Consider the following 15,999-nt stretch of genomic DNA (forward strand, 5'->3'; position numbering starts at 1 on the left):
CATATGATTATGCATTCAGTCAGTGCCGTAATTTAGTCAAAAAATTATATCCTGATATAGATATCTCAAATCACTTCGAAGGTGGCCATTGATATGGCATAAAGGGGGATCTCGAGTCGCCCACTGAAGCAGCAGAGGAAGCCAGCTAAGGAGTCAGGTTGGGCTCTTACCGAAGTGAGTATAACTAAGGCCATCACTGTGGAGTCTATATCTGTTGTGCCTCCAGTAGAGACTGAGGTTCCCAAGGCCATCAAGAAACTAGAGTCCACCACAATCGCAGGGCTCATTACCACTGATGTTGCTGAGGAATCGGGGCGGACTAAAGAGGAATCAACCAAGAAAGGTTCCAATTCACCAGTAATTATCTGATAGAGATTTTTCTTCCTTCTAGGATGTATTGACCAGATATAGGTCTTCTTCTATTTTGGAACATATGAACCCGATATGAATTTTTCCTTTTATATTTCTTTTTACATCAATGCAAGAAGTATTTTCTCGGGCATCATGATTTGATGTGCACATTCTAGCAAATTTCATAGCTTATCAAGATAAAATAATCATATATATCTTTATAATTCAACTGAATCGAAAATTGATAACTTTAACTTTACCCATCATTAATTAATTAAAAATCAAGATTCAAATGTAGTTTATTTATATAACCTCGAATGGATCAAGTTTAAGATTCGATCCAGAGATCGGTATTTTCAAGAGAATCCAAAAGAGAATTCAAAGATAATATCACTTCAATTTCGTGGCCGGCACAAAACTCATCGGTTGACGGGGATCAAGCCCTTCGGGATTATATTGGATTGAAATCCATAATAATATCATCTTTCAGGGTGTAATATCATCTTCCGAGATGACACTGGACTGAAATCCGAATTAGTACTTGTGCTTTTCGAAGCTCTATCGAATTGAAATCCAAATCAGTACTCGCACCCTTTAAGGCTCTATCAGACTAAAATCCAAATCAGTACTCGTGTCCTTCAGGGCTCTACCAGACTAAAATCCAAATCAATATGTATGCCCTTCGAGGCTCTACCGAACTATCGGACTGAAATCCATATTAATATATATACCCTTCGAAGCTCTATCGTACTGAAATCTAGATTAATATGTACCTTTCGAGGCTCTACTGGATTGAAATCTAGATTAATATGTATGCCCTTCGAGGCTCTACTGGACTGAAATCTGAATTAATATGTAAGCCGTTCAGAATTTTACCAGACTGAAATCTGGATTAATATGTATGCCCTTCGGGGCTCCATCGGACTGAAATTTGGATTAATATGTACGCTCTTCGATGTTCTATCAGACTGAAATTCGGATTAATATATATGCCCTTCGGGGCTTTACTGGATTAAAATTCAAATTAATATGTATGCCCTTCATGGCTTCACCAATTCGAAAATTGGATTTAGGAGATTTTATCTCCATTTGTGCCTCCAGGGGCTTCACCAATTTGAGGATCGAATGTCGATAAATAAAAAAATATGACATATAAGAAAGAGCTTGTTAGAATATTTCAATGATAATATTTTTTAAGTTTTTCAAAATTTCAAGTGCGAAAAATAACAAATCCATCTAAATTCTCAATTCTATAAGCTCCTGGGTGAACTCCATTAGTAATTCAATAAGGTCCTTCCCAATTGGGAGCTAGTTTGCCTTGTTCGGTAAGCTTTGAAACTTTTGCTCATCTCAGAATAAGGTCACCCTTCTAAAATGATTTTGATTTCATCCAGATATTATAATACTTAGCAATCCTCTACTTATAGGCCACCATTCTGATACGAACTTGTTCTCTCATTTCATCAAAAAAATCCAGATCGATCCCCAATCGATCAGGATTGGTTGCCTCACGAAAATTTCTGACTCTATCAGATGATAAGTCAGTCTCAATTAGAATCATAACTTCAATTTCATAGGTGAGTCTAAAAAAAATTTCTCCTGTCGGAATCTGAAACGTGATTCGATATGCCCATAGTACACTGTGTACCTCTTCAGCCCAGAACTCTTTTGCTTCAATGAGTCTTGTCTTCAAACTTTGAAGGATAGCTCTATTGGTTACTTGGGCTTTACTATTTGACTGCAGATGCCCAACAGAAATGAGCTGGTGATCAATACAAAAATTGAAGCAGAATTTTCTAAACTTGGGGTTGTCAAACTACTGATCATTATCAGTGATGATGATCCGAGATAAATCAAATCTGCATATTAAAGATTTTCAGACAAAATTGTGTATCTTTTTCTCTGTAATTTGGGTTAAAGGTTCTGTCTCTATCCATTTTGTGAAATAATCAATGGCTATTATCAGAAATTTTTTTTGGCCTGCCGCTACTTGAAAAGGCCTCAGTATATCCATCCCCCAAATTGTAAAGGGTCAAAGGACGGTAATAGAAATTAGCTCAGCAGCAGATTGATGTTGAATATTAGCATACCTTTGGCATTGGTCGTACTTGTTGACAAGATCAGCTACATTCTTTTGAATAGTTGGCTAGTAGTAACCTTGTCGGATTACTTTATAAGTAAGCAACCTACCTCTCAGATGATTTTCACATATCCCTTCATATACTTTTTGAAGTACGTAGTCAGCTTCAGATAGTGTCAAGCATTGAAGTAGAGGAAGAGAATAAGATTTTTTATATAAGTGGCCTCCTTGAAGAACATACTATGGAGCTTGTCTTTTAATACTTCTGGCCTTGATCGGATCATTAGGCAAAATTTTTTTAAATATATAATCTATGAAGAGAACAATCCAACTTGGCTCATGACTGACCTAAAATATAGAGAGCATTTCGATGCTGAACCTATCCAACTGTTCAATCAATATCTTCTGATTTAGTTTGGAAAAGCCTGAAGTGGCGAGGTGCGAAACAGCATCAATTCGGACATTTTCTGATCTAGAAATTTAGAGCACTTCAAGCTCTTCAAAATTTTTGAATAGCTTTTTGACATTCTATAGATAATGAGCCATTATGAAATTCTTGATTTCAAATTGACCCCGAACTTGACCGACGACAAGTTGCAAGTCTGTAAAAAATTTTAATTTTCTGACTCTGAGCTTTTTTGCCATTTTGAGATCCGCCATTAGGGCTTCATATTCAGTACTATTATTGAAAGTATTAAAATTGAACCTCAAAGCCTGCTCAGTTACGAACCCTTCAGGACTAGCCAAAATTAAACCAGCACCACTTCCTTGGGAATTCGAGGCTCCATCCACATATAAGATCCAGAACGAATCATCACTTTCAGGATTTGCTAGGATTGACCCATCATATGGGACAGTGCACTTTGCAACAAAATCAGCTAGTACCTGACCTTTAACTACAGTTCGAGGTCGATAGTGGATATCAAATTCACTGAGTTCAATAGTCTATTTGATGATCCGATCTAAAGTATCAACTCTTTGCAATATCAATCTGAGTGGTTGGTCTGTCAATACTACAATGGTTGAGCTTAAAAATAAGGTCTGAGTCTCCGGACTGCCATGATCAAAGCATATATCATCTTTTTGATCTTTTTATATCAGATTTCTGCATCTCACAATAATTTGCTGGTGTAATAGATAGGCCTTTGAATGTCCATTTCTTTTTAAATAAGAATCGAGCTGACTGTATAGAATAAGACAAAAATATATATGTATAGTTCTTCACCTTCGACCAGCTTAGAAAGAAGAGGCGGAGAGTCAAGATTTTTCTTAAGATCTTCAAAAGCAATTTAGCATTCTTTTGTCTAGCTGAAATTTTTGATATTTCTTAATATTTTAAAGAATGAGAGGCATCTTTCAGTTGACCTGAAAATAAATTGACTGAGGGCTGCCACCCACCCAATGAGCTGCTGGATTTTTTTGATGGAAGTCAGGCACTTCAATTCCAGTAATGCTCGAATCTTTTCAGGATTAACTTTCATTTCTCTTTGATTAATGAGAAAGCCAAGGAACTTACTTGAGCCAACTCCGAAGGTACATTTGTTAGGATTGAGTTTCATCTTGTGCCTTCTAAATTTTTCAAATGCTTCCTTCAGTTTGTAATATACCAGTCCTCTTCGATGCTTTTTACTATCATGACATCAACATAGATCTCCATATTTTGATCAATTTGTTGCTTGAAAACTTTATTGATGAGACGTTGGAATGTAGCACCTACATTTTTAAGATCAAAAGGTATCATTTTGTAACAATATAAATATCTTTCAATGATAAAGACAGTATTTTTTTCATCTTCTGGAGCTATTTTGATCTGATTATAGTCTGAGAAAGCATCCATAAAGGAGAAGTTTGTGACCAGAGATAGCATCTACGAGCTAATCAATCTTCAACAGAGAAAAATTATCCTTCAGACAAGCTTTATTGAGATCTTTATAGTCGATGCATATCCTCCATTTATCATTGGACTTCTTGACCATAACAATATTGGCTATCCATTTCGGATAACAAGCTTTCCTAATAAATCTTGCTTTTAAAAGCTTGTCAACTTTCTCATCGATGGTTTTTTTCTTTTTTGAGATGAAACTTCTTTTCTTCTATTGCATCAGTTTGAAATTTAGATCGATATTTAGTTTATGAATAATCACATCGATAGGGATGCTAGGCATATCGAAGATTGGCCAAGCAAAGATGTCAGTATTTGCTCATAAAAACTTGATCATTTTATCCCTTAAATCAGGCTTGATGTTTACATTGATCTGGACTATTTTTTTTGAATCATCTCTCAAAGAAATGGCTTCAAGCTTTTCCACTGATTCATCTCGGATTTTTTCAATCTCATCCAATGCATCTGGTATATCAACTGGCATAGTTTCTATCGATTGCTTTATTTAGCAAAAATCATAAAATACCGTTGAGCCACCATCTGATCGCCACATATTTCATCAATTCCTTCCTTAGTCGAAAAAACACACCAGCAGATGGTAAGTGGAGACAATGGCCTTAAGAACATTGAGATCAGGTCAGTCGAGAATAGCATTATAAGCATATGGGACTCTGACCATCAAAAAAATGAGTTGCACCATTGATTGCCTTGGCTCCAATCCTACTGTAACTAGCAAAGTGATTTTTTTCTCGATCGCTATCAGATTTTCTGAGAATCCGATCAGAGAAGTACTGACCCACCTGAGCTGTCTGGTCAAGTTCATTTTTGAGAAAGTATCATAGAATAATACATCAGCAGAGTTTTTATTATCAATAAGAACTCTTTTTATATCATATTTTACTATCATCATAAAGATGACGATAGCATCATTATGAGGGGTTTGGATCTTTTTTACATCATTTTCAGAAAATGAAATAATATCTTTAGTTCTCTTCTTCTTAGAAGATGGGTCATGAGTGTCAAATAGGACGTCGGATATCACATTGATAACATCAGCAGTTGGTCGATTGTAGTCATCAAAAATTTCTTCTACTGGAGGCCTGTATTCTACAATTTTGGCCGGTTTGACATATTTACCGAGGTAGCCCCAGTACACCAAGACTTCTATCTCATCTCGTAACTACCTGCATTCCTTGGTGTCATGGCCATCATCTCGATGGAAGTGGTAATATTTCTGCTTGTCTCTCTTCTCAGAAGAAGTCCTCAAAGGATCAGGCCTTCGAAGATACCCTTCTCCTTCAATTTTCATTAGAATCTGAGCTTGAGGGGCAGACGAGGGGCATAAGAATCAAAGCACCAAGGTGGACTTCTTGACCTCAAATATTTTTGGGATCGATTTGAGTTTTCAGTCTGCTGTATTTCATTATTCTCTCTCGATTATTTTTTTTTTATTTTTATCCTTTCTTGTCTGCCTTAAGATAGCCTCCTCCTCTTCGGCCTCGATGTACTTACTCACCCGATCGAGCATTTCATCATGAGTGTCCGAAAAATTTTTATTCAAAAAAAAATCAAATGGTTGCTCCAAAATCTCTTTTTCAGAGCAAATATGACAACTAATTCATTGAAATTTTTTACTTCCAAAGTGGCTGCATTGAAACGAGCCACATACTTCTAGAGATCTTCTCCCTCCAATTGCTAAATAGAGAAAAAACTATCCACATGCTTCAAATGAGATCTGTTAGTACCAAAGTAAGTGACGAACAGCCTCTCGAGCTGCTCAAAAGAAGAGATGGATCCTTACAGGAGTCTAAAAAACCATACCCTCATCGCATTCTTGAGGGTTGCAAGAAAAGCAATGCATAATAGGACATCGAAAGTCCCTTGCAAAGTCATGAGGGCTCTATAACTCTCGAGATGATCCATTGGATCAGCAGAGCCATCAAAAGACTCGATGGTGGATATTTTGAACTAGTTTGAAATTAGTTCACTCAAGATCTTATGAGAGAAAGGAGATCGAAGATTGAAACTATTTTTATTCTGAGATGGACCTCTTATCTGAATTTCTATCAGATATCTTTCAAGATCCAGAACCTTATACTCTAGATCACCTCTTCTTTAAACTTTCAGAGTACTATGGACAAATTCACTATCAGCCTCACCAATGTGGTGTTCATCTTGATAGACTGGTTGAGGGCTGTATTGAGATAAAGCATTCAGGAGAGGAGCTTCTTTCGATTGTTGCTCCTCTTTCTTTTGAAGTTGTTGAACAGCTGCTATCTGGACTTGAACTTACTGAACAATGAAGTTGAATTGTTGAGGATTAACAATAATTGGTTGCTGTAATGACACCTCAGGTGCTCCTTTTGGAGCGGAGGAAGAGGGATGCTGAGCTCGTGCCTTGACCATCTTTTTCATAAAAAAATTAGAAAATCCTTCCTCTAACGTCAATCTGTTACTACAAGGCTCAAAATCTAGAGTAGGACTGATCAAATTGAATAAAGCTGGGTTGGAATGATCTTTGCGATCTGGCAGAAATTTTTTCAATCTGCAAAATCAGTCAAGAAACCGACTGAGAGTCCTCCGATTCTTAACCCTTCGATGCTTAAGTCAGTTCGAACCTTGAGAACAGGGATTAAAAAGAATAGGAGAGCAAGACAGATCGAATGGAACAGAAAGAAAATTGGGTAAGAGCTAAGATTCTGGCCTAGTTTCCTACTGACAGAGTCTTCTCCAGTTTCAGAGAGTAAAACTTACCGATGGAGGAATCCTGATTCTCTATTTATAGAGGAGGTTGAAGAAGCCGTTACAATTTTGTTAGGTAATTAGAAAAATTTGTTAGACGGTTAGAGCACCACCTGTAAGTGAGCTGACGTACAGCTATGCATATGAGTTGGATATGGGATCATATCTGACTATACCTGCCAACTGTATATAAGATCGTGGCCAGCTATGATTTGACTGCAGAAATCATTGCGGATGTTTGCAAAACGATTAAGTCCGTCACTAAAATAGTTCACTTCGGTATATGATCGGAGTGAAATAGAGACGTCATAATAGTCATCTCAGATATAGAAGGCATCGAGATTTAGGTCAGTAAATATCCGATCTGAATATTCTCTTATCAGCTGCAACATCATTCTGGATAGAATACCAGAGTGTCTTTTATTCAGGTTGGTAAAATACCGAACTGAATCTGCTAATCGATAAATTAGTCTGCTAGAATCTAATGCTTTGAGATTGATATCTCTTTGATCTCCTATGATGATGCCATGTGTCTTGAGATTGGTTTAGTGCACTAATAGAATCCATAGAAAAAAAAATAGATTTAACCCAAAAAATAAAATCTCATAGTATTTTTTAGTTCAGTCATCCAAATAAATTCTTAATATGCTAGCCGTGCTTAGAAACCAAAAGAATTATCTCATACTTTCAATCTATCTACTTAATTAGTTCTAGATCAGGTCTATAGCCTTTCACTATATAAAGCTCCCATATTTCAAAAAGATAAAAAAATCCCAAATAGATGAGCATCTACCCCTTCATATGCTTGGAGGGGTCTCGAGCAGAAAAAGTGGCACTTGAAGGGGAGTCGAAGTGATAGTCGGAGCAGTGTTCAAAGTGGAGGTGGAGCTGAGGGGAGGTGTTGCAATCCATGCACATTTGTAAGGTCCTAATATGGTAGAGGCTATGGTTATAGCCAAAGATCTTGTCATTATGTATGATCTAGATAGATATATTCCCATATCTGATGGACAAGATGATTGGGAAGCTATAGAAGGTAGGGTGGATGGTTACAATGAGGGTGCCATGTTGGTTGAGAAGCAACGGCGACACAGCTAATCAGACCATTCAACCCTTTCCAACTAGGTAGTGAAGACAGCAAACCCATCATCATAAATTGGGACCCCAAAATCTTCTCTGTCTTCATCTCTTTTTTTCAATATATTATAAAGATATTCTCTATAGACTTGATCATTAACTCATCCGAGAGTGCTTGTGAGGTCCTCCTCATCAAGTATATTCAAAGTTAGGTTTCGAAAATCAAGTTATTACTCATGAGCTGCGAAGAGTATATCCAATTCTTTTGCCCCATACATATTTTTTTTATTATACTTGAATGCATATTAGCATATACCTCACTCCAATAATTAAAAAAAAAAGTCATAGTTATTGTTTTACGGTGTACATCTTCACTTAATTTAGAAGATACACACACATGATTAGGGTGTACATGGCTATATAAATTAAAGTGTGATATTGACTCTCTTTTTTTTTTTTAGTAACCGATGTCTAGACAAATCGTATTTATAAAGTTACTTGTCTAGGTCAAAATGAGAAACAAAATAATAACTCCTATCATACTACCTTTTTAAAGTATAATTTATAAAGTACAAGCAAATTCTATCTTTACAATAACTAGTATTTGATTCTACACAACAATTACAATGCATATATATTATTAAGTGCAAAATTTTAGATCTCGTAAGATGGAGATATTTTGGTATCTTCATAGAACGGGACACCCCACTATCTCGTCCTATTCTGATAATTATTTTGATCATGCATCCCAGAAGATATCCTTCATTTCTCCTCACTTCTTTTCTTTCCTTCTCTCTTTTTTCTTTTATTCATTATTTTCATTCTTTTCCTTTTATCTTCATTTCTTTCTTTTTATTATATCTTTTTCTTATCCCTTCATTTTTTTCTTTTTCTTGCCTTTCTTCCTTCTTTCCTTCCTCCCTTTCTTTTTTTTCTTATTCATTCCTTCCAAGTTTTCTTTTTTTCATCTTTTTTTTCCTTTCATTTTTTTCTTTTTTTTTTTTTATGGATGGATTTCAGAGTAGTCTCGATCTCATCTCGATCTTATTTTCTTACAAGAATGGAGTGCTAGTAATTCGGGAAGCAACTTTTCATGCTTTTCAACCCTCTATACTATCTTTTAATGGGCATCACACTTAGCATTAAAATTCTGCATCTTGATATCAGATTCCATATAGATATTATTATGTTATAATGTTGGTATGTGAAAATGGTATTAGATAATAAAATATATCAAGTACCAATATAGCATAAGACTATATATCGATTTGGCACTGCATGGTATGATAAATATTGTCTAGTACTGATGGAACTCTCTGGACTGCTGCAGCGTGCCCTTCTCTGTGGCCGTGCTGCGCCTCCGTCCCCCCGCGAACCGGCTCTGGTAGAGCTTTTGTATGCGCGCGCGCGCGGGCAACAAAGTGGGGGTGTGTCCGTGTGCGCGGAGGGGGCTGGGTTTCTTTTCCGTCTATTTTGGGTGTAGTTGTAATTGGCTTTGGGATAGAGTAGATTGCTTGGTTTCAGGTTGGATTCCAACCGTTTGATTCGGGCGAGAAACAAAACGAGGTCCATCACATAAAATTAATGAATCCAGAGGGTTGGTAAGCAAACGCAGAGGATTGATGGGTCCCATTTCCATTCCTTCACCCCAGCATCATCCACGGGAGGGGATAGGAAAAGAAATGGCGGTTTGGAGTCCGAGCAGGTCGATGAATCTCCACCGTTGGTTGCGGCGTTCCCCTTCATCAGCGGGCTCGAGTTCAGCAGCAACGGTAGCAGTAGCGTGGAGGAGCAAGAAGGGGAAGACTTGTTTACTTGCTGCCAATTGCACGCCTTTACAGCAAAGCCCTGACATCCAGAAACAAGTAGAGGAAGAGGTGAGTTTGATTTCTTTCTTTGAAACCCACTATTCCCATTGCCCAATTAGGTTTGCTGGTCACTTCTCAGGTTTACTATTTCTATGACCATTTTGGAGTTAATCTTTTAGATTGATGGCATAGAAGCATCATACACACCCTCCTCAGAATGGCTTGCAGCATCTATGCGCAAAATTAGTAATGGCTATTGCATCATGACCATGTCTTCTTGCTCTGATCTGTGAGTTTTCCTAGATTTCTAGCAAGAGTATTGGGCAATAAGTCAGGATAACTTACGCTGGAGTCCTTTCTTTGATCTCCTAATTTTGGCTGCTCCGCTGACACCCTGGTGTTTGTGATAATATCTTTAAAGTCTTGTGTATTTGCTCAAAATGGGTTTATTTTCTGGAGATTTATGAAAAATAAATAAAATAGTAGGGGCTATGAAATAGATTTTGGCTCTTATCAAATGGATTCATGGAGGAGATATGGGCTTTTAGCATGTATAATAGGAAATGGAAAGTGGCAGTAGTTTGCTGGAAGATCTCAGAAGTAGCATGTTTTAGCTTCAAGCAAATCTAGGAGTGAAGGAATAATATGTCAATCAGCATTTGAATAAGAAAACCAAAGCTTAACCTGTTCTGGATGAATTGGAAAACTCAGCAAATCAATATATATATATATATATATATATATATATATATATATATATATATATATATTGTCAGAATGTGGTTATCACCCTTTGTAACACTGTTTCTTGTGAAAGATACTCAAATATCTTACTCCACGACGTTTATTAGTGGAACCACTGTTCATCTAGATCTTTAGAGGCTTTCAATTTAGAATTTCGACTTTCTTGTGGTTCTCCTAACAACATTATTTTGGATCTACTCTGCAAAATAATTAAGATTGGATGAAGAAATATTGATAGAGTTCTAGCTAAGGTGCCACTAGGTTGTCTGATTAATATATGCCATAAAATTGTGCGCAGAGTCACATGTCAAGCAAAACACAAAGTGAGTGGACAGATTTGAGAATGCTAAGGTGGACCTGTGGTGACACTGGGCAAGACCATGAAGGACAAGGAATGAAATATGCTTGTTTGATGAAGCACATAAATGGCACATAATTTAAAGAAATGCTAAGATTCAATAAGGATTTAAAACAGCTGCACATGCAATTACTATAAGTGATTGAGATGCTGTGGGGAATTGTTTCAATCAAAGAAAAAAAGGATGCTTTGGGAATTGTTGGCTGTTTGCCATTGTGGCATGAAATAGAAGAATTTATAAAGCCAAATACAAACAGTCGGGAGAGCGTGACAATCAGTTCAGTTGACAAAGTCAGTGGGGTTTGGATACCAGCGACCTGGGTTTGATTCTCACCCTTTCCCAATTTTGGGCATTCTTCCCCCTGTCCTAATTCTCCCAAAGGAAAAAAAAACAGGTACAAATGGCTGGGAGGAGAAGGCATTCAGGTTTATGTTCAAACTGGCTGTTTTGTTGATAGCATCATGTGTATTGGTGCTGGCAAGTTACAGGCCCTGAGTTGTTGACTTTTAATGAGAGAAAAATAAAAAGAAACCAGGACCCAAGAGAGTCAGAGGTGGAGTTAAAGATCTTTCTGATAAATCACTGGCAGCCCCAAGATTATGAATAAAAGAATCGTTGCCCGCCTGGATATTGTCAAGAGCTTGTTGAAGATTGAGGCGAGCTTCCGAGAAGGTTAACTTCCTTTCCCCTAACACTTCTTGAGTCATGCTTCATGGTAAGAAGTTTGTTAAAAAAATCTCTTTGACAAATTTCCAGGCTTCAAATTTCTCCTAGACTTGTGCGAATTACTGCAGGATAAGCCAGATACACAGGTTACACACATGTACCATAAGCTAACCAAAATTGCTAGTTGCTGGCCAATTTTGTAACCACTCATGGAAAGGTGTTGTCATGGACCAGAACCAACTACTGTATCTTCTTCAATTGGTTCACAGTGACACGTAGGATTGTATCTGTAAAAGAGTTCTGTACAATGCTCTTTGTTATATAAAAGGAGGGACTGCACAAGTTCCTTCTAGGAAAAAAAAGGGCTTGTTTCCTCTGCTTCATTAGAAATAACCACTCCATTTGGCTCCAATACAGCACATAAAATAGAACATTATGGAAAGTTACCAAAAAGCAAGAGAAAATCAGTATCGGAAAGCAACTTTGCAGATTTTGATACCTTTGACTGGGAAAAGAAAAATGGAGAAGGCAACCATGATATATACATAGAGGGATTAAAGGTTTTGAAACTATCTAGATTTTGATTTGTTGAAGGATATATAGTGTATGTTGGGGGTACATTTATACTCGTCAACAGTGATTTCGGATCTAAAAGCAGAATTTTGAGTATTTGACTATAATCCAAAAGTAATTTTGGATCATGTTTAAGATCCCTCAAAATATGGTTTACATAAAGTTGACGCCCTTCCGTTGTTCGTGGACGGAGCACCGCAAGCTAAATATTGCGCAGGAAGTTAGTTTTTTTTTTTTTTTAAGAAAAATTATGTGTTACCCTCTTAATACCCCTCACACGTTTCTTTTTTTCACTTCCCCACTTCCTTGTCTATCAGGATCCTTTTTTCTTCAGATTAATCTCATCTCATCTCCATTCACATCCTCCATTAATCTCCTCTCATCTCCATCTACGTCATCTATTTCCGACTTTCAGGATTATTTAGTCTTCTCTTATTTCCATCTACGTCCCCTTTTGTTCGATTTTCTTGTCCATCAGGTCTCTTTCTTTCTACAGATTAATCTCATCTAATCTCCATCCACATCCCTACCTCTTATCTCTATTTACATCCTTTTTTCCGACTTTCAAGATTATTAATCTCCTCTATATCTCTCATTTTTCTCCAATTTTTTTTCATATTAATTTCCTCTCATCTCCATCCACATCACATCTTTTTGCCGATTTCTTTATGTATCAGGACTCTTTCTTTAGTTAATATCCTTTCATCTCCACTTAATGAGACGAAGATAATTTCGAAATAAATAAGAAAGTCAATGGATAACTTTAACAAAAACATACAAAAAGAAAGATGAGAAAAAATAAAATAAAAAATTTTATATCCAAATAATATTAGAATTATTTTAGATATTTGTTCTTTTTGATCATTTGTCATTCAAAAACAGCTTTTGGGTTTGTTAACTAAACATACAATAAATTATTTCTACAGCTTCAGAATAGTTTTAAGATATTGATAGTCAAACAAAAAAGCTGACCAAACAGCTTTTGATATCAAAACACAGCTTTTATTTAAAATTGCTTTTTGGCCAAAAGCTACATCATTCCCAAATAGACCCAGAGTAAATTTTGTAATTATATCATATATCTGTCTATTAAAATTTATCATTCAAACAATATGTATTGTCTAGGCTACATGTTTTAGAGGAGGAAAGAGCACGTGTTTAGGATCAGGAAACATGGCCACTTATGCGCTGGATTGGGGGGCATTATCATATTCCTTAATATTTCCTTCTGCTTTAAACTTTCAGTTGCTCTTTCTCCTTTCATCTTTAAATGGAAATTTATGGTGAAAAGACTGGAGAGGATTTGCATGGTGAAGTTGTCTAGCTTCAGGTTGAATGCTGACCTGCATCAAGTTCACTCCTTTCAAGTCTCCTTTTTTCTCTCCCCATATTTAAGGTACTAGCCATGCTGCTCACTCAAAAGGCTGGCAAAAACTCAGAGTGACTGGATGTTTAACCTGGTATGGTTGTTGAACTATCATAATGTTTTAGGCAGACTTTTTTTTAGCAGCTTACACTAAATTCTGCCTCTATTATCCATTTCAAGCATTATCTAATACGATTTGTCCAATTTTTTTCTAAAAAAAAGGAAGTAGGGATTATGTGTGATTCCTGTGATGGCAGAGGATGGCTGCTTTGCGACTTCTGCGAAGGTAAGAAGACCTATGTGAAGGCTGAGAATAACCGAATTTATCGTCGCTGCCCAACTTGTAGAGCTGTAAGTCCTTATTAGTTACTTAGCAAAGTGAAAGTTGCATATCATGATGTTTTGTAAAGTCACTGTATGATAATGCATAGAATAATTGATTATTTAGCTTCCTTACTTGCAGATTGGCTACATTCTGTGTGCAAAATGCAAGGTCTTCAAGTGCATTACCTTTCCAGACTACAGTGATGGTGAGCTCTGACCATCGGACAAGATGAATTTGTTCTCTTTTTCCTGCTTTCCCCTGCTTTTCTGTGATCAAGTGCAAGATATAAAAGAGTAAACCCTGATTAATGTATTTCATCAAATGTTAGAGTTGCTTAATCTATTTATTCTATTGATAAACTGGAGCGTAACCTACATGCACAACTGGAATATACTGAACAAAGTGTAGAAGGCTATCAGATGCCTCACTATTGTCTCAATAGTCTCTTGTCTAGTTGCCAGTTCTAAACCACTGCATAGATATGAGGTACTTTAATGCATCATATTGTTCCTAAGGGATTTTTCTGCTCTATATTGAATTTCTAAGTTGTTATACATTTTTCTGAATATCCGGAGAATTCTGTTAACTACTGAGCTAGTTTGTTCATTAATCTTTTTTATGTAGATCATCTTTTATCCCCATATTAACCTTTGATTTAGCTGATATTCATTTACTCCAGAGGATTCCACTGCTATTCATTATGAGCTTCTGAGAATTTTTTGGGTGCGAACTAATGATGCATCTGAGATTGTCAGATTATGTGATCCACTGTTAACCAGATGTTCCAAAACATCCCCACCATTATAGCATTATTCATGTACACATCATGATGGCGGTGAGACTCTGAATATGAGACCACTTCAGGTTGTTCAATGTACAGTAGCCTGCAGATCTGCTGATTCCATATGTAACTTGTGCAACTTAGTCACTAGAAAACATCAAGGTCTATCTAGGGATCTATAATTAATTCTTTGTTTTGCACGGTCTGCAGACATCACAGACTTCAGACTTGCAAGTCAAGAACTGGAAGATAACTGAAATTGGGAAAATCCTGACTTTGTGTGCGATTTGTGATTTGGGCACTGGAAAATAATAATAATGTATTAACGGACCTCGATATGATTTTACTTTCCAAGTCTGCTAAGAGATCCCAATATATTTTTATCATGTTATAGTATTATATAAGATAGCTCTTGATAGGAATACTCGGCGAATGGGAATCTATAAAGCCAATCTCAAATAATTGAGAAAGGGCCAGATAATTATAATTGCAATAGTCCTTGGTCATTCAAACAATACACCAATTAATATGAAATTCTAGGTCGAGAACTAATAAAAAATATCAATAAAACTGTACTTAATTCTTCCTTACATTTCTTGTCACATTCCCAAATTAGTAGGGCTCGCCAGCTTCTCATATTCATGAAACATGCATGTTAGAGGCCAAAAATTATTTTGAAATATGCACGGAGGGCTAGAAGTAATGTTTATTTCTGTTTAAAGTTGGCAACTCTGCTGGATCTGTATTAAACTTGTCGGTTTAGGACCAGAAAGTAATTATCCATTCGGGTGTCGGTAAATAATTCTCCATCGTGTTGCCGTCTTGTTAGGGCAAACAAACGTCCTTCCATCAATAATTTCTCTCTCCATCCTCAATTTGCTCTTCTTTGCCGTCCATAAAAAAGTCCATACTCCATTTTTCCCTGGTTGACGAAGCTGCATCTCTTCCCTACCTCAAACTACAATTCCCTAATTCTACCTGCCTTTCCATCCCTCTTCATAAGAGGGCGTCTACATCCCTCCTTTTGTGAAAAAAATCTCTTCAAATATGACGTCAAGAGCTTTTGCTCCTCCCTCCTATTTCTGACCATGGTTGACATGGTTTCAGAGACAACAACTTCTCTCCATTCTCGATTCCAATCTCAATAAAGGAGAGTAAAATGCCCAGAACCAGTTCTTCGATTCATGTTTATGGCTTCTTGCTCTCCATGAATAAAAACTATCCCTCTTAAACCCTCCCAAGATC

The 15,999-nt window shown here is 36.7% G+C and overlaps 1 protein-coding gene across 1 annotated transcript; it reads left to right on the top strand.

Moving 5' to 3' along the window:
• The first annotated feature begins 9,771 nt into the window (after nucleotides 1-9,771).
• On the top strand, nucleotides 9,772-14,504 carry LOC105036675 (uncharacterized). Its single transcript, XM_073261055.1, has 3 exons — nucleotides 9,772-10,009; nucleotides 13,871-13,999; nucleotides 14,112-14,504. The coding sequence occupies exons 1-3, from the start codon at nucleotides 9,815-9,817 to the stop codon at nucleotides 14,187-14,189; spliced, it is 402 nt and encodes a 133-aa protein (XP_073117156.1). The 5' UTR covers nucleotides 9,772-9,814; the 3' UTR covers nucleotides 14,190-14,504.
• Nucleotides 14,505-15,999: the final 1,495 nt, after the last annotated feature.

The sequence above is a fragment of the Elaeis guineensis genome, chromosome 7 (assembly GCF_000442705.2).
Source record: "Elaeis guineensis isolate ETL-2024a chromosome 7, EG11, whole genome shotgun sequence".
In the NCBI taxonomy this organism is placed as follows: Eukaryota; Viridiplantae; Streptophyta; class Magnoliopsida; order Arecales; family Arecaceae; genus Elaeis; species Elaeis guineensis.